General features: G+C 40.6%; 3 protein-coding genes across 3 annotated transcripts; 2 read left to right on the forward strand and 1 right to left on the reverse strand.

Moving 5' to 3' along the window:
* Positions 1-3,482: 3,482 nt before the first annotated feature.
* On the reverse strand, positions 3,483-8,238 carry commd5 (COMM domain containing 5). The gene is made up of 7 exons (XM_076738402.1): positions 7,985-8,238; positions 7,573-7,733; positions 6,630-6,658; positions 6,458-6,508; positions 6,158-6,253; positions 5,799-5,874; positions 3,483-4,331 (listed from the first exon to the last, which is right to left on the reverse strand). The coding sequence occupies exons 1-7, from the start codon at positions 8,103-8,105 to the stop codon at positions 4,230-4,232; spliced, it is 636 nt and encodes a 211-aa protein (XP_076594517.1). The 5' UTR covers positions 8,106-8,238; the 3' UTR covers positions 3,483-4,229.
* A 26-nt stretch (positions 8,239-8,264) lies between these two features.
* On the forward strand, positions 8,265-15,193 carry fam199x (family with sequence similarity 199, X-linked). The gene is made up of 8 exons (XM_076739266.1): positions 8,265-8,343; positions 9,672-9,850; positions 10,661-10,880; positions 11,075-11,233; positions 11,895-12,056; positions 12,301-12,484; positions 12,641-12,744; positions 12,858-15,193. Exons 2-8 carry the CDS (start codon positions 9,684-9,686, stop codon positions 13,029-13,031), a joined length of 1,170 nt encoding a protein of 389 aa, XP_076595381.1. The 5' UTR covers positions 8,265-8,343; positions 9,672-9,683; the 3' UTR covers positions 13,032-15,193.
* A 1,621-nt stretch (positions 15,194-16,814) lies between these two features.
* LOC143325916 (uncharacterized) lies at positions 16,815-24,686 on the forward strand. Its single transcript, XM_076739294.1, has 10 exons — positions 16,815-16,844; positions 19,385-19,513; positions 19,762-19,852; positions 20,122-20,216; positions 21,036-21,119; positions 22,129-22,190; positions 22,307-22,369; positions 22,698-22,752; positions 23,183-23,371; positions 23,504-24,686. The coding sequence occupies exons 2-10, from the start codon at positions 19,400-19,402 to the stop codon at positions 24,305-24,307; spliced, it is 1,557 nt and encodes a 518-aa protein (XP_076595409.1). The 5' UTR covers positions 16,815-16,844; positions 19,385-19,399; the 3' UTR covers positions 24,308-24,686.
* Positions 24,687-24,936: the final 250 nt, after the last annotated feature.

The following is a 24,936-nucleotide window of genomic DNA, read 5'->3' on the forward strand; positions in this document are numbered from 1 at the left end:
TTTCAGGCAGTATGAAGGTATCCAACTCCAAAAGAAAAATATATGTTGTCCAAATAATGAAATCAGCAAGTTCCCTAAAATGATTTGAAGCAATGTTTTGACCCTATAAGGTTTTCATCAGGCACAATATTTTAAGGCAGGATCAGACTATATTCATTATATTAATTTTCTATCATCTTCTTTGAGAAATGAGGCAGCTGCAGAGCCAGCGTTCAGGAGTTATGTTTTCAGTGCCATGTCTTGTCAGTCAGAATTTAGGTGGTTGGTTCAGATGTAAAACTAATCTGGGGCAGCTGTTCAGAAATTTTATGGCACAATAATTAACCGATGGGTGCGTCCCCTCTGTTTCTGTTCAAATAGCCATTCAAGAATAATAGCAAGTATGTGACATGCCATGAAGTGCTGGAGTTACCTGTTCTGTGACAACTGAAACACTCATGTGATAGTCGCAAAACTCCTTTACATAAGGTTTGTTTGTTTGTTTGTTTGTTTTTGCATCAGGATGAAGTCATTACTTCATGTATGGATGAACCTTGCAGGGAACTAAAGCAATATCTCATCACTCACTCACTCACTCACTCACTCACTCAATCCACCGTGTTACCTGAGGCAGGTGCAGCACAGGCAAACTCCCATGTACGAACAGTGGGGAACATACCAAACTGTGACACTGACACAGAACACAATGTGTGTGATAACTGTGACAGACAACAGTCACTCATCAGAACTTTGAAGTTTAGCCAGTCATTGTGTCATAAAGACAGCAAACAGCGTGATGTAACATCTTACAAAACACAGTGAAAATTTGACCTACAATGTTAGTACTACTACTTATAATAACACAAAATTCCCAGTTATGATTTTTTTTAAGTAATTATTGCTAGTTTTAATGCTGTATATAGTTTATGAGGTGACTGCAGAGATACAGTATGTTCATGGTGCCTGTGGTATTATTTAAGCAGACCGTGCAACTATTAAAGGATGAATAATACATTCTCTGTCTTACAAATGAAAGTTAAATAAATATGCATTAAAATTCACCCTTTTTCAATAACATACACTCAGGTGTTTCGCTGCTATAGTCTTGCTTGGTCCGGTTTGACAAGTTGTTTATGGTAGCTAATGTTAGCAAACTTTAAACGGATATTGCTAAGTACCTGGGATTGCTGATTCATCTTTTAGGTGTCATATTTCTTCTCTACTTGTAGTCCTGTTATGCTGCATTTTAGCATTTGCCATTTTCCTGTAAATGTGGCTTTTAGGCACAGTAGCTGGTGTTCAGCAGAAGTTATATTGACTGGCTGTAAGGCTAGATGTAGAAGTAGGTTAAGGTCAGAGTTTAATGACTCTAGGTAAGGGATTGGATAACATAGTTCTGATACCAGACTACATGGTATTATTAGCATTACCTGAAGTAGTATATCCTGCAGCTTCAAAATAAAACCTGTTTGCTAAAGGGGTTTGCTGTGTGAGTGAGTGCGGATTATAGGCTAGTCACTTGATTAGTGTCCATATCAGTAGTAGTGGTGCCGGTGCTAATATAGGTCGGCTGGTCTAGCCTGTGAACTCAATCCCACAAACAGACACACTCTGAATGTCATATACACTGCAGACAGAGACAGACTGACACACATGTAGAAACAGACAGACTGACATATATGCAAATGAGGACACTCGCAGAGTATTATGAAAGCATGCACACACTGACCACAAACATGCCCAGTTGCGCACACACACACACACACACACACACACACACACACACACACACACACAATAATCAGAGATCCTTGTGTCCCTTTACACCTTGAAATTTTGTTATGCATGTTTCTAAATAGGCCACCAATGTAGTCTAGCCAGATCTCCTAGCACAGATTGTCAGGACATTGTATACTAGGTTGGAACTAGCAACTAACCTCAAAGTCATCTCTCAGACTATTATACAAGATCTTATTTGGCTGGAAAGAAAGATGGATATTCATGTAATGGATAACAAGCCTGTGCTTGTGCTTGTGTAACATGCCAGAGGTATTTAATTTCACAGTGAAGACCTCATATTTCGTTCCTTTAGGAAATAACGCATAAACAGACAAGACCAAAAGATGTGAAGGAGTCATGGTTACATGTGATAAAGGTCTTCAATCAGATTTGAACTTGTGGAAGTCTCAGGTTGAGTTACTGTGTGTGCCCAAGTCTTTTATGACCATGAAAATTACTGTACATTCGGACCCTTCATGGAACAGATGAGGGGGGGTTTTTTTTGTTTTCTTTTACGGCTGTCAAAATCAGATTTATGTTGGTCTCTATTTGGTCGAGCGAGACAGGATTAGGTCTGTTACTTATTAAAATAAAGAACAGATGTTTTGCGTAAAATACAGCCTATTATTTGTACTGGAATCCCATCAGATGGTAATCATGCAGGGATGGAGGTAGAGAGTTACTGCCTTATTACAGTGATGGATGATGCTATCTTTTAAGAGTTTGCAGCTTTCACATCAAAATTCTTTGCGGAGACAATGCTTTTGTGTTCCCTTACATTTTTAACAGTGCTAATAAAATAGCTGCTGAGCCTTCCTTTTTTTGTGGTTGCATCCTGCTTTTTCATCCTTAATGTTTTGCACACCCTCACAAAATAATGCATTGTTCAGGTATTTCACAGATTTTAAATGCTACAGCAAAGGAAAAAAAAAAAAAATCAAATATCATTGTTCTTTTTATTAACTCAGTACATTTTTAGTACTTTTTTTTTCAGAGAGTTTTCTCCATGAGTTGAGTCTCTAACAAAGTATCCAAACTCTGCATCCTTTGGTACAATTGGTAGAACTACTGGAGAGAACCACAACTTGAACCATTTAACCTAAAGTTTACTGGAGTGATCACCAAAGTTATTCTAAATCACCCTGAAAAAATTATGGATGCATGTACCAACATGGCATTTCACCCAAAACCACAAATGTCAAACTCATGCTGGAGCTTGTCAGGGGATCGGCAAAATCATTAGCGGTCATGTCAATGTCAATCCATCCAAAAGTTGTTGAGTCTGCACCTAAGTGGTGGATCGACCGACAGACTGAGACTACCGTCCCTGCAGCGGCTGCAATGTCAATGCTGTTCAGACTGTTTGAGGAAAGAATCAAAGATCTGTTGGTTCAATCATAAAACTGATCAAGGGCAGCTGCTCAGAAATTATGTCAGCGCTAAAGAAACCCTTTTAGCAGTACAGTACTTCCACAATAAATTGTATTTGTTGATTAAGAGCTTTTGAAACAACTTCATAATGTCTTTTTTTTGTCTGCTATTTCTCACTTCTGTTGAGGCTGCTTTTGTGATTGTTTATGTTTTGACTCAATTCCATGTGTTTGTGGTGGTGTTGAAGAGGCGGAAAGTGTCTTATGGCATTAAAAAAAAAAAAGCCATATGATTGAAAAAATGCCATATGACAAAGTGTTAAAATCTGAACAAATCATCTACTCTACACAAATAAAAGAATCAACAGATTTTATTAGAGAAATGTGATTCAAGAGGTAAAAATTCATGATGTTATTATGGAAAAAACATACAAAACAACAGAAAAATCATCACTTGCTTGTTATATATCAGTGCTACAACCCAAAGTAAATCTTCTGAGCTGTCAATGGTTTGCATCACACGTATAAAAATATGAGTAGACCTTGTTCATTCTTTGACTTGCACATCCTCATGTTTCAGAAGCATTTTAGCAATGTGAGGCTCAAACTCACCAAATCACATGACAACAGTTAAAGTGGCCACTTAGTAAGAGACTGTCTGAGTGCTGCATTTGTATCTTGGCACAATGGAGGCTTTGCAGCAGGCTCAGCAATTGAATAAGCTAATATGTACAGTTTACAACACAGAGAGAAAGATGGCGTTACAGTCTGACTTTAGAGATTTGTATTTCATATAGGCTGTGACGTAGGAGACCGTTGTGTCTTTCTGTCGTCAGTGTGGTCTGTAGGTACAGTTCCCCCGTGGTGCAGCCAGCTGGCTAACTATTGTCCTCATTTTGCACTCTGTCAGCAGTCAGGTATGTTGGATGCCAACACCATCAAATCACAACACCATGACAGGAAGGTCATCAGCACCTTTCGTAATATCATATTTGAAATTATTTAAATGAGCGGCATCTGGGGCAATTTACAAAATTCCACTAAATCTTGAAACCTAAGAACAGAGGACAGTTTAATTAGGTAACAGCCCAGCGTGATAAATCAATCTTGGATTTGAAGAATGCTCCTCTTCTCCAGATCGTTCATCTCTTTGAGGATCAGAGCCACATTGTACCGGAGCTCCTGGAATTTAGACACAGGCACCTGAAGAAGAACACAACAATTCACTGACCATGTAACACAGACAACATGTCAGCCAACAGCCACGGTGAAGCTAAAATGCTGATATGGCACAATATTCCAATGATGAAATAAAAAACACAATACGATTGTGGCCGTCATCCTCTGACAGTGGGCTACTCCCAGAACAATGTTTCCTGAAGTAAAACTCGTGTATGGGCCTTTCTTTATCAGTGCTGAAGGCTCCAGCTGTGAGACCTCACCTGTTTGTAACTGCACTCGAAAAGATTAATCTGCTAATCAAAGAGAGAGGTGAAAAGGAGTGCAGCCATCTCTTGTGGCTGTTTTTTATATATTTTTTTGTGAGCACAGCAGCAGATACTCTTCAGTCATAATCCAGAAGAGATCCCAAGAAGACCATATCAGGTGGAGATAAGATACGTCCATCAATAGAATTGGCACATTGGATGTTGTCGCTACTAATCCTCTAATTCTGCTGTAATCTGATTGCGTAACTGCTGCACTAGGTACACGACAGCCATAGTGGAAGTCCTCCCTCCAGCTTCTCGCCACATTAGCCACATACTTTAAAAACAGCATCTATCCTGCAGTTACACAGCAGGTGTGGAGTATGGCGCCCTCTGTTGAGCGAAGCCACTTACTAACTTGTTGAAGATTTGATGCATATTGCTGTTTCTCACTTTGTTTGCTCACTCTTTGCATTATGGGCTTTCTAAATCATTCAACACTAAATGCATTTCCTATGAGCACATCTGTACGCTCATCAAAGAAGCAGAGCGGCTGTTGTTGGCAGAATAATGACAATCCTTTGTTTAATTTAAAGCCACATTCGTATCTCTTCTGCTTAGTTGTGAACTGAGGATTGGCTCTTTTCTCCTGTAATCTGAACTAATAGGTTTACATGAAAAGGCAGAGGACACATGCTCACAGTTCTGAGTATCTATTCTATTCTGCTTGCCATTATTTTTGGCTTTGTCATAAATGTTTTGTTGCACAGTATGTCTAACAAGTAGAACCACAACAATGAATCACAAACACATGGTTCAGGTTCTGCTTAGGCCTGCACTTAATAAGCATTGCTTCAATTATTCCACTGCAATCATATTATGTAACAAATGAAACAGACCTACATTAACCTAAGAGCTAACAACTTTAAAGTTTTGCCCATGGAGGGGCAAGTAGAGGGCAAGAAACCACCCTCTACCCCTTCAATGTTCCTGTCAACAAGACACGTTACTTCAAGACGGTAACTCCCAAAGCTGCTGCTGTGAACCGTGATGCCCGCCACTGTCCTTTCTCTGATTTTTAAATAAACTATTGAGACACATGGCTCAATCTACATGCCTTCAGCACCGATGTCAGAACAGAAAGGACTTGATTTGAGCACATATATTCAGAATGAAAACAAGATATTTCGAGGGGACTATAACACTGACTGCACAATGAGGAACAAGTCAATTGTTTGAGTACCTCAAAGCGGTGAAAGCTCCCGTCTGACAGTTTCATCTGCATCAGAACAGAAGGCTGCAAGGCCCGCGCTAAAGAGCTGTGGAGACAACATTGGAGTCACACAACAACACGGATCTCCTTCCACTACAAGCTGGAAATTAGATTTCATTAAATTTCATTGCAAGAGGAAATGAAATAGATACGCACACATGCAACTTAAGACAGAGGACTGAGAGATTAACTAGAGAAAAAGATCAAAGGAAATACAAGTGAAATAAGAGTCCATTTCAAATGTTACAATTCTATCCAGTCCAAAAGGAGAAGGATACCCGTTCATGTGTCTGAAACCAAAACACGTCTTCTCACCCTCAGTACATTACCTTGTAGAAATGGCAACATCCACTCTCCATTTAAAGTCTTCTAGTGTGGGGAGCTGAGGATCATTCTGGGAGGCTGCTGCCTCAAGAGCTGCACGCCTGCAAATACACAGCAGTAATAATGTCTTCATGAACAGCATCTGAATGCAATCCACAGCAGCAGCACTGATCTGATGAAAACCAACCACAACACGGACCAAACAGGAAGAAGTCATGTTTTCTTCACTGGTTATTCATGGTGATCTGTGCCTTTGTGAGTAAATGTGTGAAGTTCTAAATGTGGAGGATCAAAATTCAACATACCGACTGCCAAAAACCACACTGGAGAAATCTGTGATGAAGTCTTCAGGTATCCTAATTGACAAAACGTAACAGAAGCAACTCAATGAAAGCATTTGAGGTTGAAATTCTGTTCTGTATAAAGAGTGACAATCAACACACGGAGGATGTGACATAATGATATAATGACTCTCACCTCAGTTCTCTCAGATCTTCTTTGAAGGCCTACGCAGGGACACAAATAAAGAAAGTATTTTTCTACAGGAGACTGACAATAGTTATATCTTGCAAAGAGGAAGCAATTAGCATTTGTTGTCCTCATTACACACATAGGTGCGAGTATCTGAGAGGAATCTAGTTAGGCAAATTACATGTAAACACCAGTGGGGGCAGACAATGACCATGTGAGGACTTCAATAAACCTTAAATACAGCAGAAACTTCATCAGTGTCCTTACTGCATACTAATAGTACATATTATGTACTATATACTTTGCAGTTAGCATAGATATTACATCATATGTGCACAAACAGACATCAAACTTTGAAACATCACAAAGAGTAAACAAAATGGTTTTTTTTAATCAACTTTTGTTTGTTTTCTGAGATCTTCAAGTAGCTGTTCTACCACCACCTGCTATTTATTTATTTACACTTTTTCAACAGTGTTGAGCTGATTCATTCATTTCCTCCATGCAACACATTGTGGCACAATAGGTCTTTTTCACAGCACGCAGAGTGAGCTATCATAGTAGGCGTTGAGCCTCACAACAATACATTTTACATCTAGAAAAAGCAGATCACTGCATTGTAGTGTACATGCCATGGACGCGACAGGCCCTGCTTAGAATTAGTATGGAATTAACACACATCTCATGGATTGTAAAAGCAAGAAAAGGACATGTGAAACCACTAATATGAATGACTGCTTTGCTCTGTTTAGGCGCATTGGTGGTAAAATTGAAACACCTGCATTGAACGATTAATGTTACTTTTCCTGCTATGACATTTCAAGATGTGTTCAGTGGAAAAGGCCCACCCGTAGGCTGTAGCAGGGCTAGCTGCCAAGTCACAGGCTGATTTTGTGTTTTGTACCAGTGTGTTCCAACATAGAGTTTCCCATGTTAAACACCAGCTTACCTCTTGTTTAAGTGAGGATGCGGGGATGCGGATGGCTTCAGACAGAACTCTGTACATCCCAGCCACAATGTAACTGAGCCTCTCCTGGGGGATGGCACTGCTCTCTGCTATCGACTTCATCACTTCTCTGCAGTCCTTCCCCTCCAGGGCACTGACCACAGCTGGACACAAAAGAATTCAGAGTCACACTTCAATCACTTGTCCAGAGTATGCATAGGTCACAGTCAAGGATGTTGGTGCACCAATATTGAGCAACTAATAGATTCAATTTTTAATGCTTTTTAATACCATACATCTAGACAGACAGACATGTTACCAAGGCAGCTAAACAAGTCTGTAATGGGTGAAATTACAAACATTTAAATCACGATTGCTGTTTCAGAGAGACAGTTTAAGATTAACTCGTATTTACCTTTCAGTATTTTTCTGAACATCTCTTGGTCCACATCCTTCAGGTTTTTTGACATTGACTCGATTTCAGGTGGTATCCTGCCCCCCAAAAAGCTGGCGTCCTTTGCATGGGTTGACGTCATGGCTCAACATGCACTAATATGTTGTATGTACAGATTACAGATGGCAATCTTATAAATTTAAGTACAGACGTCTGTGCTATGTTTTAACTCTCTGTTTGTGCGGCAGCTTCCGCCTTCATGTCACATGACGCACGCCTCGTTCCCGGTAAATCTCGCGGTGACAACTTAGATTATCGGTAGAGAAGAAAGGATTTGCAAATGGAGGTGGCAGAAAGGATCATTCTTTGAACGACAAAAGGTTGGTGTTTTAGAATAGATAGCTTCTTAATTACAACTTTATCGTGCTTATAAACAGTTGAGAATTGTTCCTGTAGGGAAAAGAATAGTTAGGTGTCGTTTTACGGCTTCGTAAACGCTTTGTGGACATTTGGAACATTCGCAACCAGCTAACGTTAACGAGGTTAGCTCGTGCTGTGTTCTAGTCAGAGGCTGTTTTTAAGAAAATAACATTAAAAGTAAAGTGTAGCCAATCTCATATAACTACCTTCTTTGATGCTGGTTTCTCATTTTGCCCTGTCCTCTTGCGTATTACGGCGTGTTTACAATAAACATTTCAGTCTGTTGACAAGAAAACAACAATTACCGTAGTGGGATGCTTACGTGGATGACATCCAGTGTCAACAGTTACCACCAGCAGTCTCACGTTAGTCGGTAACGTCAAAACAAACACGATGAGTAGCTAGCTTAAATATCGTTAGCATTGCCCACCACCGTCGCTAATGTTTCCAGCAAAGGCCCCAAAACGACACCAGCCGAATGAAAATCAGCTCGAGTAATGCTCCTGCTTGCATGTATTTGGATTCAAGAAAGTTTTGATGTGGTGTGCGACATTTTTGTATATCTCCCCCCCCCCAACTGTCTTAATTTACAGCAAAAAGCTACAAACTAGCATGATGTGTCCACTGAAGGCCAGTCGTACAAGTTGTAATTAACCTTAATGACTTAAATATTGAACGTCACCGCCGACTTTCGTTCACTGTATCTGTCGATTCAGGTACAATAACAAAACATTAAAGCCACACATTAAAACAGTGGACTTCGATTTCTTAATGCCTGTTGTGTCCAGTTGACCAGCAGCTGAGTTAAGTTAGGCAGTATTTACTTCCACACCACAGAACCCAAGCCACTATATCACATCACACCCATTAATCCTCACTGACACATGTCTGCATATACATCCTGTCAATCATAAGTAGGTGTAAGAAGAGTAAAAACAAATAAATTTGTTTATATTTGGCTGAAGCTTTCCAGGATTTCTTTTGCAGGAAGTATTCGATATAGGATAGGATGTAATATAGTATATAGTAATATTCCTTGACATGGGTGCAATGGCTGTGCAAAACATCTGACATTTGACTGTGGACACAGTCATGTACACCTGTACCTGTACCTGTACATTACAGTCTAATACAAAACAACCTGCAACGATACACAACACCTTTGTAAAGCTTTTATTAGAGTGTAGCAGCTGTGTTCATTCCATTTGGGGGTTATTAGTGAGACTATGGCTGTTTTGAGAGGTGCCCTGTGATGGTTGTCATATCTCTGCCTCTGTTTCTGTGTCAGGTACATTTAGCCATGTCTGAATCTCTGTATGAGAAGTTTTTGGCCCCGGAGGAGCCTTTCCCTCTCCTTTCCCAAAGAGCCAACCTCAGTGATGTGGGAACCCTGGACGTCAGTGAGTTCGGCTGTCAACTCTCATCTTGTCACAGAACAGATCCTCTTCACCGCTTCCACAGTAACAGGCAAGTAGAGAGAGAGAGAGACATAATGTATGTGTGTGTGTGTGTGTGTGTGTGTTCACACAATTATGTCACCTGTCTATGAGTCAAACTGACTTTCAGAATGTATGTTCAAATGTTATAAAGGTATTTTTAAACATAAACCACCTTTTATGGAGTATCCTAAGGCACAGAGGCTGGACCTACCACCAACTGTTGGAGGATATGTCATTGCAGCATTCACCACACTGCTACTGCCAAATGTTAATGTGCTTGTCAAGTTGTTCACGTGCTGGTTTTCAGCGCCAGCAAAGTCTGTTTATAAGTGTTGAACTAATATTGGTTGACCGTGTTGGCCATATTTGCATGGTCTCACATCCGTGCCTACACACAAAGCCTGTAGTAACACAGGTTTTGCAGATCAAATCAAATAAAAAAAACCCCACAGGCTTCCAAATGAACCAAAAACTACATTATGCCTGTTTTTACAAGAAAAAATGGTAATGGTGTGTGGAAAGTTACAGATTATAGCCTGAAAATGTGCATGGTAATTATATTGTCATGTGGCACTCGCACTGAAAATTGCAAATTTGCCAATCTGCCTTTACAAAATGCGAAAGAGCAGCTGTTTATCCTCTGAAGTTGAAGGCTTAGGAAAAACCTAGGTCTGAGTGTTGTCCTCAGTGACTCCTGCATCTGCTTTTTTGTAGGCATTTACATAGTTGAAATATACATCCATATCTTGTCTGTACACCACCTGGTGTCAGGGAAATGAGCAATTTGTAGAAATGACTCACAGAATGTACTTTGACGTTCACTCATTCTTCTCCTCAGGTGGAACCTCACTTCCTGTGGGACCAGTGTTGCCAGCTCGGAGTGCAGCGAGGAACTTTTCTCCTCTGTGTCTGTGGGGGATCAGGATGACTGTTACTCCCTTCTCGATGACCAAGAACTAACATCTCTGGACCTGTTTCCAGAGGGCAGTGTTTGCAGTGATGTCTCCTCCTCCATCAGCACCTATTGGGACTGGTCCGACAGCGAGTTTGAGTGGCAGGTAGGCTGTTGGCTGGCTGGTTGCCTAGCTTTAGGTGCTTTAGGATGGAAGGCTTGAGAGCCTAGATGCATTAATTGCTCACATCAAACAGAGAGGATGTGGATGTCACAGTAATAAGAAAACTGGTTTGTTCAATCCAAATAATTTGTCCTCCTTCTTGTCATTGTTTGTGTGTCTGACTGCTGTCCTCCCAGTTGCCAGGAAGTGACATTGCCAGTGGCAGTGATGTTCTGTCTGACATCATCCCGAGCGTGCCAAGTTCACCCTGTCTGTTTTCCAAGAGGAAGCCGAAGCCCCACCCTCACCGCAACTTGGATGAGTTACCATGGAGTGCCATGACCAATGATGAACAAGTAAGCAAAGCCAGCCCTTTCTGCTTTGCAGTCTTTTCAGAATCAGCAGGAGTGAAACTGACAAGCTCGCTGACTCAGCTACCAGTTTGTGGCATGGCTTGGATTCCAAATACATAAGTTGTTCCGTATACTTCATTTTGTTTGAGCTGAGCTGTCAAAACCAAGTTTGGGTTTCAGAATTTCCCGTCAGAATTACAGTGCTGCTGTGGTAATGTCTGTTGTCCATTGAAAAAAAAGGCGAAAGAATACATTACTGTATTTCTAGTAGGTTATTTTAAGTTCACCATTTTAATTCTACTTAAGTCTCCACGGTGTTTACTCACAAACTGATTGATTGAACTGAAATTGATTTTATTGCGAATCTGCACCATAAAATGTTTATTTAAAGTCTTTTCTCCCGATAGTGTTTGGCTGTATTGTAAGTAGGGATGTCCTGAGCAAACCTACAGGATCTGAGATGACCCAAGCAATATTTTGGTCGATTTGTATCCGCAATATAAATAAGCAACAATTTCCAATCCCTGGCTTGTTTGCTTCAATTTCCACAGCAGTTAAAAACATTACACTGCTTCAAACATCACCTTTAGATTTCAGTGTAGGCAGAGATGCCAGGACAAAAGGAACAAAACTCAAAAGTATATGTCTTTGTATCCACTTCCAGGTGGAGTACATAGAGTACCTGAGTCGGAAGGTCAGCACAGAGATGGGCCTGAGGGAACAGCTGGACATCATCAAGATCATCGATCCCTGTGCTCAAATCTCTCCCACCGACAGCGAGTTCATCATAGAGCTCAACTGCCTGACCGACGAGAAGCTCAAACAGGTGGGTGGTGTCTCTGAAACACAACACTTAAACAATCCGCTAAACCAGTTAACAAGGTTGGTTGAATTGACATTGGGTCCTGTGGCAGCGCAGGGTTTGAATGATATATTTAGCTGCCTGTTTGATTGCACTGTTGGTCATTGTTGTGTATTGAAGAGAAGCAGTCCTTGCTCATACGTCAGTAAACCAGGGTTAGAAAGATAATAACTCAAAGTACATTTGTTGACCTGTGTGATGTCATCAGGTGCGTAACTACATCAGAGAGCACAGCCCCAGACAGCGTGCCAGCAGCACCAGAGACAGCTGGAAGAGGAGCAGCCACAGCAGTGCCAGCACCGGTGGAGTCAGTGGAGCCAGCAGCAGCAATGCCAGCATGGTCAGCTCCGCCAGCTCCTCCACTGGCTCTACAGCCTCCAACTCTGTAGCAGGTAAGATGCCACCTGGTTGGTTAACAGTTCAGTAGCGGTAATAATGCTGCTACCAGAGGAGCCTGTAGCAGGGGGATAGTCTGCTTAGTTGTCTCGATTAGACTTGTTTTTAGGTTGTCCCTGTTGTAAAACTGTTAATATTTCATTGCGTTCCAGGTGGTACAGCATCAGCCTGTAGTGGAAGCAGTGTCGCTAACATCAGCAGAGCTCACAGTGATGGTAATCTTTCCAGTGCTGCAGAACGTATCCGAGACTCTAAAGTAAGAAAAAATCTCTATTTTTGCTTTGTAAATCCCAGCGCAAACGTATGTGTTACACACCGCAAACTTTCTGTACTCATCTCTAACCTCTCTCTCACCACGCTCTCTTCCAGAAACGTTCAAAGCAGCGTAAGCTTCAGCAGAAAGCCCTCCGGAAACGGCAGCTCAAAGAGCAGCGACAGGCTCGCAAGGAGCGTCTGAGTGGACTGTTTCTGAATGAGGAGGTGCTGTCGCTGCGTGTGACGGAGGAGGACGACCACGGTGACGACCTGGACATACTGATGTGACACCAGTGAATCAATCAGTGCTCCCTCTATGCCTGCTCTTTCACCACTCAGCCACTACCATAAAGTTTGTAGACCATGCTAATCCACATCACTGCATGCGTTAGCTTTGAGTAGGCTAATATGCTCATAATGCATTTTTTTAAGAGTACTGTCTGATAGGCAGTAATGTTGCTTGCTTGTAGTAGCCTCAAACATAACTTGTCATATTGCGTGCTAATGCTGAAAACAGATAACCGCTGCAGTCACTACTAAGCTAGCTACAGCAATAATACTGCTAATGCTAATTAGATGCAGACCTAAGTCTAGCTTGCTTATAGCCAGTGTTAATGAAACTAGAGGCTCGCAGAGACACACAATGATACACTATTAATCAGTTATTTCAGCTCAATACAGTTAACAAGAGGTTTGCTTATAGATGCTGTAACAGCGTATAGCCACTGCTACTAATACAACCACCGCCAGCAGAAGGACAGATCAGGCAAGAGAAGCTGAGTTTGGCCACATTAAGCAGACGCTGCACTGTAGAAAAAATGAAACAGGTGATGGAAGGAAGTATTTCTTCATAACATACAGGAGGAATTATATGCAAGTCGACAGTATTCAGTTAATTTGATAGTAGCTTTCACCCATGTGCCTAGACATACATCCATACTCTGCAGGGCTGAATCTGCACTGGCCAAACTCTGTTCATGCATCTCTAGTTTAAACTGCTGCAGGTAATGTTACAGCAGGAGTGTATATCTAAAGGTTGGCAGTCAGAGTGGGTTGAGTGCAGGGGGGTCGCATTGATTGAAGCCAAATTGATAGATGAAGATTAAGTACAGGGGAAAATAATTGATACCCACAACAAGTCATCCTCCAAAATTCACAAACCCACCTGAGATTCAAAGGGTCCTGAAGTGCAAGGAAGCGAGCTGGTCTGTCTTTCTATCTGCTGAGTGCTGTGGTCCCATTTCACACTTAAGGCTTAGAGGGAGCACTGAAACGGTGCATGTTTAAATCGTCACCCACACCGAGTCCCCGTGCGGTTCAATAACTAACAACTTGCATCATTATTTGCATACACTTGTTTAAAAATAGCTTATGTGTTGTAAATAAATGATAAATAACAGCATATTCACTGCTTGCTTTAAGGTTTTCCTTGGTGAAATAGGTTTGATATAAAGTTTTTTTTCCTCATATATATATATATATATATATATATATATATATATATATATATATATATATATAATGACAAGGTAGTGAACTAATTGGTTATCAGAGCTGAAAAACGCTGTGAGTTACTACTGGTTTTTCCTCTATTTTGAGTCTTATTTTGAAGCATTTAGATGTTTTGTCACAAGTACTTGAGTTTGTTCATCGTCTCAGACATCTTTTGAACTCTGACTTCATCAAGTCCTCTTTGTTTCTCTGCCAGCACTCCTACTCTATATTTTGACGAAGTAATCACAGATCCTCCATCTTTTCCTTCTGTGGACATTTTTTGACCAATTTGACCACCATGATAAGTAGAATCAAGTTTTTCCGGCTCACATTGTGTCTGTCCACAAACTGTACGGCTGGTTTGGCTTTGCCGCTAAACTTGACCTGGTTTCTTAAGAATGTGCAACTAGCGTGGAGCCATTAACTCTGCTTTCAGAACTGTTCATTTTGCTCTGTTAAAAGATGTGTGATCCACAACAAGTGTTGTCAAAGCACTAGAACCTCAATGAGACCTTCTGTGGAGTTGTAGCTGCCCTGCCGGGTTCATATTTGCTCGGAGCAGCAACCTGAGATATGATTTGTCTTTCCTCTACCTTGTGTAAGAAACACTTTCCCTCAGCTTGTCATCTGTAATATGAGTCACTGCAGGTCATTGGCTGAAGGGCCTGCTGTCATTTCTGATCTTTTCTGTGTACTGTGCTTTGCCACTTGTCTCTGTCTCATGTGTAAAGTTATTAATTACAGCAATTATGTTTAATGCAGCTTTATGTATTCTGTAGCTGTGAATGAGTAAAACTCTATTTTGGAAAATAAGATAATTTTGAAAAAAAAGAAATAATAAAATAAAAATAGGCCAGTGAGATGCAACAAAGTTGTTTGTGTATATACCATGTAACTGCAGAAAATGAATGATATTGAACTGATTAAATAAGGTTGTGTAAACCTTTTGTAAACTCCCTCAGTGTCTTTGTTAGAATTATTTAACATCAAACTCCTCTTGAGGTACAGTGACACAGTAGCAAGTGTTTTTACATGTATTAGCTCCTAAAGGACTGCGTGCAGTCCGCTCATTGGACCTGATGCTCTATAAACTTGACAAACTGTTGCATCCTGTATGTTTCAATGAGGCTCTGATCCACTTCTTAGTATTTTCTAATACTAGAGGTGGGTCTGTGTGCACATACACATTATATGCCATGTGTTATATACATATTCATGTGATATATATGATCTACATGTACAGTAAGGTGATTTAGTGCAGCTATTTCAAATGAATTTTGTTGAGCTTAGTAAAAACTAGAATACTGAGACTCTACTGTATCCACCATTACTATCTAAAAAACTAAATACACCAACAGGAATAGTGAGTACAAAGAGCACTAAAATAAGCAGTCACAAATGAGGGGAGGAGATAAGTAATATATTAATAATTACATACAAAAACTGCATGTGATAGACTGGAATCAGGAGGTGGGGACAGTGTCTTGATCAGCATTTCTACACTTGTTGCAAAGATAGCAGCGCAGTGAGATGGCCCTCTGGACAGTATCTCCCTGCAGGGATCCTGGTGGCTGGAGTTCATTCAGGAGATTCGGTTCACCTGCACACATCAAATGTTTAAGAGTTCTGCCTTTAAGAGCTAAAAAGTCTGGTGGAAGTTAAGACAGGTCTGAAAGAGCAGAGGAGGAGATGCAGTGCCAGCCTGCAGAGTGGAGACCTTCCTCACCTGCTGCTTCTTCTGGTGCCATCCTCAGGCTCAAAGTGTCATTGAAGAAAAGCAAAGTTTTTCATTCATCATATGTTTTGTTCTGATGTGAACTGACCATTGCAACCACACATTATATGCCGGATCATACTTTTAGTCCCCTCTGAAGGGTTCTCCACCTGCAGGATATAACTCAATAATCTTTGCTGGTTCATCAGATCGGCTGGGTGAGTTATCCAGATATCTCTGTACGCCTGGTTGTTGCACCCCTGCAACTACTGCAAATTCTATGACACCTGCAACTGTCGAAAAATCTTCACATAGACCATCAATGTGTGGTGTCATGGAGAAGTTATTTGAAACGAGGACACCTGATAGATATAGTACAACAGAGGTAGTACAAGAAATATTCTTATATTGTTATATATATACTCATGTTGTGGATATAAATTAGACAAAGCCTTCACTGTCTTCTTCAACAGTAAAAAAAACTAGTGACACCACTGTCACCTGTTTATCATCAAAACTATACACTCTAAAATATAAAATAGGAAAAGCGAATAGAATTGAATGTCAGCAAGTACAAGGGCTTTGTCTTTTGGTGTCAAGGCTCCGTCTCACTCTCAAACCCACCCTGGATGCAACATCTTCAGAGGGAAGGATCAATAGTTAGATCAGTCCTTCAGGATTATTACTACAAACCACAATGTAATCTGTAATCTGTTGACGCAGGTACATTTAGTTTACCTGACACCTGACACAGCAGTGCAAAGAAAATAGATAAAATCAATAATGCAACACCCAAGAAGGGAGGAGAGAAAGACTGAACTGAGCAACATTCTGTGGGTAGAAAACTTAACATTTGGTTTCAGTTTTAATTTTAGTCAGAGCGGACATTAGCGGTGAGTGACACGGGTTTTTACATTTTAGTGCACTAGAAAAGATATGCATTATATTATATTATATTATATTATATTATATTATATTATATTATATTATATTAGATTAGATTAGATTAGATTAGATTAGATTAGATTAGATCGAATACATCAAAGCTGTTGGGTTGTGTAACCCTTGGTCTGGGTGAGGTTAACCATGAACAGTTAAGCTGTTTTTACATTGAGCTTTGCTTTAATGTGACTTTCGTAGTGTACGTATTTGTATTAAACCCGAAATAAAGTGGTGTGTTGTTTTCATACGAATTCGCCAACACCGCTCAAATTCCAGTGGAGAAAAATCAGGGAAAAAATGTTTACTTCCTGTTAGTGCCAGAGAACTAAACTGACTGAGGTGCAGATGATTGAGTTGGACTCGACATTCGCGGGATGGACACACAATCATTATTTTCAGTTCGTCAGAGAACATTATAGTTAAGTGCGCTTTGTGTGCAAAACCAAAAGATCTTTGTACCTCGCGAAATAACACAAGTAATTTAACGAAACATCAAGCTAGTAACCAAAAAAAAAAAGCAAACTGAGGATGAGAGCGGAGAAAAAAACTAACATTCTCCCGTTCTGCGATGCTTGAACCTCGAGAAGTGAGGAGACTCGTGGCAGAATATGTTGTCGAAGATGTGCTGCAGTGGCTTCCGTGTCACTGCCCAAATTTAACATGCGCTGGGTAAAAGAGGAAACCAGAAGAGCACAACACTTTCCTCATTATAAGGGAGTGCCGCTCCCTTCCAATGGAGGAGCCTGCAGCCCCGATTCCTCCAAGTGAGGAGAACTTTTTCTCTTTTGATGAACAGGTCAGTGGAAACAGAGGTAACATCTTCCTTGAATTCTGCCCCTGTGATGGAAAGACTCCATCTGTTTCCAAGAATTCAAAAAATCGCACTCCGTTACAATGCACCTACACCATCGAGCCACCAGTCGACAGACTTTTCAGTCTTGGGAGTCTTGTGCTCACTCAAAAACGAATGCGTCTTGGTGATGGACGCTTTCAGCGCCTACTTCTGTTGCGCTTCAACAGGACAGGCATTTTAGTGAAGTAGGTGGTGAATAGAATCGCTCCCCACCATAGAACATTAAGCAGGGTATACAAGTTAATTTTACCAGCCTTGTTTGGCTGCGTGCTACCTCTGTTTATATATTCTTCTGTTTAGACTTCATTTTTTATTTCCATTTTTTCATTAGTAGCTGAGCTTACTTTTTTGTCTGAAGTCTGACTGAATTTATTGAGCTGTGTTTCCTATGAGGGCCAGTAGGCCAAAGTACTTTAATTTAATTTGAAGCACTTCAGTTCCATTTTTTTTTTTTTGTCACCTTGACATGTGGCTGGGTAACCCCATAGAGCTACTAGTCTAGCTGTAAGTGCCCGAAAGGACTACTTTTTTCTTTTCTTTTTTTTTTTTTTTTTCCTCAGGCCGGTTTTATTTTATCCCTTGAGGCCAAGAACTTGTCACAGTTCAGCACAACACTTACCTGTGCTGAAGCTCTTCAGCCACGCCCCATACCTGCCTATCTGCACACCTAGCCAATGAGAGTCATGGGAGGGTATTTAAGCCGCGCTGTCATTCTTCCCAGATTATCCATGCGCCATGCCAGACCCTTCAGCGTCCTTGACCAGACTGATCTCCGGTGTCCGACCTCGCCTGTTCCCGACTACCCCTTCTGTCCTCGCCCTGTGTCTGCGGGTGTGCAGATCTTACCGCCTCGGTGGTTTCAAAGAGCATTTTCCTCCTCCGAGAGTGGTTTCAACCACGCCGAAATCTGTCCGTGATTTCCGCGTTCGATCCGCTCTCTTCACTAACTCCCTCTGAGCTGGCTCTCTGCTCAGTACAGCACATTGTTGCTCCGGTTGTCCGCTTCCCCGTATTCCCTGTAAATCGGCCGGTACTGCAATTGGGTCCTCCACTTGCCCGTTACAGAACTAATCTTTTTCTTACTTTTGATGAAGCATAAACTATGTGTCATTATGCTGTGAATTATCTGTGAATAAAAGAGAATAAAGAGATAGAAATGTAAAATGAGTTGTGTATCTTGTCATGCCTTTTCTTAGGTTACAGCAGTAGGCTCTAGCTCTATTGATTTCAATATGAATACGCCTAAAGTTACAGTATTTCTATTATAAAATGTATTGCGCAATGAGACATAACTGCGGCCATTATATTGTACTGTTGTTAGCCTTAAGCCTAGCTCGGTCATTATGTGATACCACATCACCTCCTGCTGGCTGTGTAATGAGCTGCATTGAACGCAAGAAGACCTATTGAGTACGCCAAATCCATATTCCCAGTTATTTTGGTGAAAGTAATGCAAAAGTAGTGTAATGCCTTACAATTCAAAGACAGTAATATTATAATGTAACTAATTACTTTGAAATGACATTAACAAGCGATAAATAATGCATTATGTTTTTGAAGTAACCTGCCCAACACTGGTAATAAATGTAATTTATGTATGTATATTTGTGTGTCTTTGTTTTTTTTATGTGTCAGCAGGTGATTGCAGCAAAAATGGGACAAGGAAAAAGCATCGTTCAGGAGAAAGGCTACACAATTGAAACGGAAACAGAAAGTTGTGTTATAGCCACAAAGGACAGAGACAAGTTTTTTATAAAGAAGTTGGAAGTAAGTAGAGAGCTCATTTTTCTTACTTTGCAAACAGAATGCTGAAATGGAAAATGACTACAAAGAAAAAAATTTACTGATGAAAGAAATCCTGCGAGAGTAGAAACCCATGAAATTCATTCCAAATGCACAGATTTCTCGTTATTTGTGCACATATCTGTTAATTTATGCCTTGTTTATTACTTAATGTCTTGTTCAGATTGAAAAAGCTATCGTGATCCTCAAATAAACACCTGTTTTTTAAACAGATTTCCACAAATGCAGAATTAATCTCAAAGATGGAAACCCTCGAGACATCAAGCCATCCTCATGTTGTGAGCATCAATAATTCTTTCAAACGTAAGTCTCCAGAAACCCGCTTCAAATCTAACAGTCTTCTGGAATTAATGCAAAATAAATGAAATTATAAAAGTATCATAACTAAAGTATTAACCTGATGATTGTTTGGAAAGTAATTGTTTTAAATCATGTTTGCAGCTGCCCTGGATTTAGACTGTTTCATTAAACTTGTGTTTTGTATTTGATCTGGGAGAATTATTTCATATATCTTAAAGATGACTCTATGAAATTCTGATGGATTGTCTTTTCCTTTTGTTCTAAAAATGAAGATCAGAACACTTACTATGCAGTGATGGAGTACTGTCAGGGAGGGAGCCTCGCAGAACACATCAAAGCGAGGAGTGACTCTCTGGAGGAGTTTGAGGTACCTGGGGAATATCTGCTTCACATTTTCATGTGTGTGATACAAATTTACATGCATGACTTTTTTTTTTTACACCTTTGTTTTTAGCAACTCAAAATAAGAGCATCTCTCTTAAAGCTGCAGTAGGTAAGATCAAGAAGAGAGCAGACTCGGCCTGTAAATTCGAACCTGCGAGGCTGCTGTGACAACCCGTAACGTTAGCCTTAGCATTGGAAACAAGCTAACTCTGCCCAGCCGCTACATCACAGTGGCTAACATACCGTATGCGCTGCGGAGTGATACTGTAACAATCACCACATTGGCTTTATGGTTATTTGTTGTCTTAGCCATATATGCTGTTGTTGGCAGCGGCGGTATGGGCAGTTTCTCCTTTGCAGGTGGCTGTTGCTCCGCCATCGCTTTCACTAGCCTCCTGACGCGCTCACAGAGCTGTTTGACTGAGCGGCAGCCAGGAGCATGAGCGGAGGGAGGGGGTGTTAACAGTGTGTTTGAGTAGTGATTGACAGATGTCAGACACTCCCTCAGATGCTCCTCTGGCTCTGATTGGTTGTTTTGTGTCGGGCGCGGTGGATTCTTGCAAATCGCAGTAGGAGCAGTAGGTGGGACCAATGGAGCTGTTTTTTGTTTTTGTTTTTTTTTCACAAATGACGTGTTTCATGTACTGATGTCTGGGCATAGGGGCAGTTTTAGCAAATATTACCTACTGCAGCTTTAAACAAACAACTAAAACACACACACACACACACACACACACACACACACACACAGATATGATCTGAATCAAGCTGAGATATCTGCTCTTCATGATTTCTCTTCTAGGTACTGAGCTGGATTGTTGAAATCTGTATGGCACTGAAAGCCATCCATGAAAAAGGTTTGCTTCACAGAGCTGTGACACCACAGGTACAGCACACACTCATCCTGCTAAAAAGATCAGTGTGTTTTCACAGAATTTACACATTAACTCTTTCACATCACATCAAGGTGATTTAGACATTGAAAGTATTAAACAGTCATTTCCATTTCTGTCTTCACACACATCCAACTCACACTGAGCTCATTTCTTCCTGTGCCTGAGAATGTTTCTAAATAGAAACAGGAACTTCAAATCATCACTATAGCTATGGCTGAAAAACCAGCCCATAGAAGATGTGTGTGGTGACATCCGGGCTGACAGAAAACAAAGGGTGCAGGTGTTCATAGAGTCTCAAGAGTCTGGTTCTTTGAGCTAAATGCCTTAAACGACAGTGTCTGTCAAACAGTTTAATGAAAGTGACCATGGTTAGTTCAGCAGGTGGGACTGAGGGGAAAGCCATTCATTTTAAAATCTATTGAGTAATAAAGAGCTGAACTGATGAAGACTTTGACCTGGTGATAGCTCTGCATGAAGATTCAGGGAATGCTAAAGTGACTTCAATTCACGCTGCAGAGGAAGTGAATGTGTTTCTCAAATGTCATCACGGTCTGTTCAGAATGTCGTTGAGATGTTTCAAAAATGCAAATGTCAACCTGATGGAAGACAAGTTGGTGAATCTTTAAATTCATTAGGATACACAGTCTGGGAACCATCAATGTCTGTACCAGTACTTCATGGCAATAAGTAAAGTAACTGCTTCACTGCCCTCTTCTGGCTCAAAGCTTCAGGTGTATTTCAAATGTTACTTGGATGTGATCAAAGGTGCAGTCTGTTAAACTATACATAGTCAAAGGTGCTATCTGGAACAATTGGTTGCTGCCACCTCCTCTATCCTTTCCAGAGTAAACAGAACAGCTCCTAGGTAGCAGGGCTGCAGTTATGACTAGGAACTGTGAACCCCTGAACTGTAATACAACCACCATATTCTCAATGTACGCTCAAGTCAATGAATACTGTGTTTGCAAAGTCACAGTTTTACCTTTTCCTCTTTTTCAGAACATATTCCTAACCGAATTTGGAACATTGTGCTTGGGTGGATTATGGAAAATGGACAAGAAGTACTGAATACTCCTGCTTTAATTTCAAATATAAACATATAAGGTGTTTATAGGTTTGCAATATATGCATAAATACATGTTGTTGTTGTTTATGTTTTTTTTCACGGTTCAAACAGCAATGAAATGATTCATTATGTGGCACCAGAGGTCTTCAAAGAGAGAACATATGACTTGAAAAGGTACAGATCTTCATACCAGAACAGAAAATGTTCATATTCTGTCAAGCCAGTATTTGTTAAGTCTGGTAACATTGTCCATTGTCTTCACCGATCATATATATATATTCCTTCCTTTGACATTATTCTGATTATTCTGTCCCTCAGTGGCTAAAAATCAATTTATGCAGCTTTAAGTATTTCACAAGGTTATTGTTTAAGATATTCTTTGTGACTGTTCATTCAAAGCATCATCTGTCGCTCCATTATAGACACCTCAGTAGTCATTTTCTTATTGTTTCTGTAATAATAATAATAATAATAATAATAATGATACTTTCTTCATTTGTAGTGAAACTTGGTCAGTGGGATGCATATTCTATGAGCTCTGTACTCAGACATTAGCGGTAAGTTACCCAGAATGCATGTCATCAAAAATGAGAGGAATCTGAAGAAAAAAGAAATCTGCATGCTAACATGACAATGCTAAAAGCCAAAGTTTAGCAGGTATAATGTTTATCATGATGAGTATCTTAGCTCAGCATGTTAGCATCCTCACATCTGCCACTTAGCACTAAACAGAAGCTACAGCTCAGCCTGACAAACTGAAGTTTTGATCAGGTGTAAAGTCAGCGGATCAACAGTTATTACACTTCATCCTGAGGACATGAATGTGAACTGAAATATTATTTGTATTATTGTTTATCATGATTAACATAGCTCAGGAGATCAAATTTGATCTCATGCAACTTTGACAAAAAACAGCATTTTACCAACATTTTGATTCTGACCAGTTCAACCCAATACCATGACGTTTTAACAATACTTCTTCTCCAGTTCTCTGCAGGAACCACAATCGATCTCATCCCCAAGATTATATCTGGTCCTAACCCACGTCTCCAAGGCCAGTGGTCACCAGAGTTTCGTGAACTCTTCAGTGACATATTGAATAGAAACCCTGACTCAAGACCTACAGCCTGTGAAATTTTGGCACGTCCAATTACTTTAAGATGTCTCATAAAAAAGGTTTGACACTTTATAAAAATAGTGCATTTAGAGCCTCACTATCGCAGATCTAATCTTCCTGAAATATGACTAAAATCCTTGTCATCTGGAACCTCTGTGTCCATCTCTGACTTTATTTTTTTTTTGGGGTAGAGCAAAGCAACCATAGACCACCTTCAGACTCAGCTGGACAAGCTTAGAGCCGTGGCAGATCATTTGGAACATGTGCACAAGAACGCCACCATCGGCAGTCTGACGGGAGGCGTGATCGGAGCCGTGGGAGGGATCACATCCATAGTGGGCATTGCTCTGGCCCCCTTCACTTTTGGAGCCTCGCTTATTGTCACTGCCGTTGGAGCTGGAGTGGGTGTGACTGGTGGGGTCGCTGCAGGTGTCTCAAACATGACAAACATGGTCAACCAGTCCTCTGATCGCAAAACTGTTCACAGCATCATTAAAGGGTTTGATGAGAAATTTAAAGCTGTAGCCCTCTGGCTCCAGGAGATTAGCAGCACTTTAGAGGCAATCAGCAAATGTCAGTCAGCTGATCAACTTGACGAGGGCAGCAATTTCAATATAGGAAACAGAGCAAGGTTTGGCACAAAGGCAGGAAAGAGCATCAGTGAACTGTTTCATCTGCTCCGAGTGGTATGCATTAGCAGAGTAGTAGCACAGACATCCAAGGCAGTACGTGTGGTGGCAGCAGCAAGCAGCGTGCTTTCTGCTTTATTTGTGGCAGCAGACGTCTTCTTTGTTGCGATGGATGCTAAAGAGCTACACCACATGAGACAGACAGGGCCACAGGCTGAAGCACATTCTGACATCATGAAATTTGTCAAATCTGTCAGGCAGGCTGGAGACGAGCTGCAGGAAGTTTTGGATGAGCTCAAACATGTAATGTCTGGCATCCCTTCACTTGAGGATGAGAAAGAGTTAGAATGGCAAGACATGGAATGAAGGCAGACCAGAGGTTAGATTAAGCATCTTGTTTGTGTGCCTGATGCTGCTGTTTGAGGTTTTGTCCTTAACATGAGTTCCTAGATCCTAGATAAATGAAAGTCAGATGTTATCACGACTCACTATTTTGACATAGAAAAATCATCAAAAAAAATGATCCGGTGGAGGTACCTGCTGTATAATGATGAACTATATCACAAAACTTTTTAACTTTTATTGGACTGTTTGTCAGTAATAATTGTTTTCATTACAGTACTCATTGAAGAAATGTTGAAGGTTAAAAACTGTATCGATGTTTCATGAGGTTTCACACAGCTAGATGCCTGAAAAACTGCACATTTATTGTTAAAACTATTATTATTCTGCACAACAAATGAGACACAGCAACACTTTGCTGCCACTTCATTTATTGTAAATCAACTGCCAGTTGCTCACCATGTACAGGACAATCTGACAGATCTCAGGTTCAATGATTTTAAATTTAACAGTCACAAATAATGACCTTGTTCTAATCTGGTAGTCATACGTCATAAATAGTCATACATCATATGTACATTGCTTTGGATAAAAGCATCTGCCAAATGACAAATTGTAATTGTAATCTGGTCGTAGCTTCATGGTTGCTGGCA

This window comes from Chaetodon auriga, chromosome 9, assembly GCF_051107435.1.
Source record: "Chaetodon auriga isolate fChaAug3 chromosome 9, fChaAug3.hap1, whole genome shotgun sequence".
Taxonomy (NCBI): Eukaryota; Metazoa; Chordata; class Actinopteri; order Chaetodontiformes; family Chaetodontidae; genus Chaetodon; species Chaetodon auriga.

Coding starts and splice junctions, on each gene's coding strand:
- commd5 (XM_076738402.1), bottom strand. CDS start 8,105: ATGACGTCAACCCATGCAAAGGACGCCAGCTTTTTGGGGGGCAGGATA. Junction 6,509..6,629: donor GAAGATCTGAGAGAACTGAG/GTGAGAGTCATT, acceptor TTTGTCAATTAG/GATACCTGAAGACTTCATCA. Junction 6,254..6,457: donor AGTGTGGTTTTTGGCAGTCG/GTATGTTGAATT, acceptor GTGTATTTGCAG/GCGTGCAGCTCTTGAGGCAG.
- fam199x (XM_076739266.1), top strand. CDS start 9,684: ATGTCTGAATCTCTGTATGAGAAGTTTTTGGCCCCGGAGGAGCCTTTC. Junction 9,851..10,660: donor CACCGCTTCCACAGTAACAG/GCAAGTAGAGAG, acceptor TCTTCTCCTCAG/GTGGAACCTCACTTCCTGTG. Junction 11,234..11,894: donor CCATGACCAATGATGAACAA/GTAAGCAAAGCC, acceptor ATCCACTTCCAG/GTGGAGTACATAGAGTACCT.
- LOC143325916 (XM_076739294.1), top strand. CDS start 19,400: ATGGGACAAGGAAAAAGCATCGTTCAGGAGAAAGGCTACACAATTGAA. Junction 19,514..19,761: donor TTTTTATAAAGAAGTTGGAA/GTAAGTAGAGAG, acceptor TTTTTTAAACAG/ATTTCCACAAATGCAGAATT. Junction 22,753..23,182: donor TCTGTACTCAGACATTAGCG/GTAAGTTACCCA, acceptor CTTCTTCTCCAG/TTCTCTGCAGGAACCACAAT.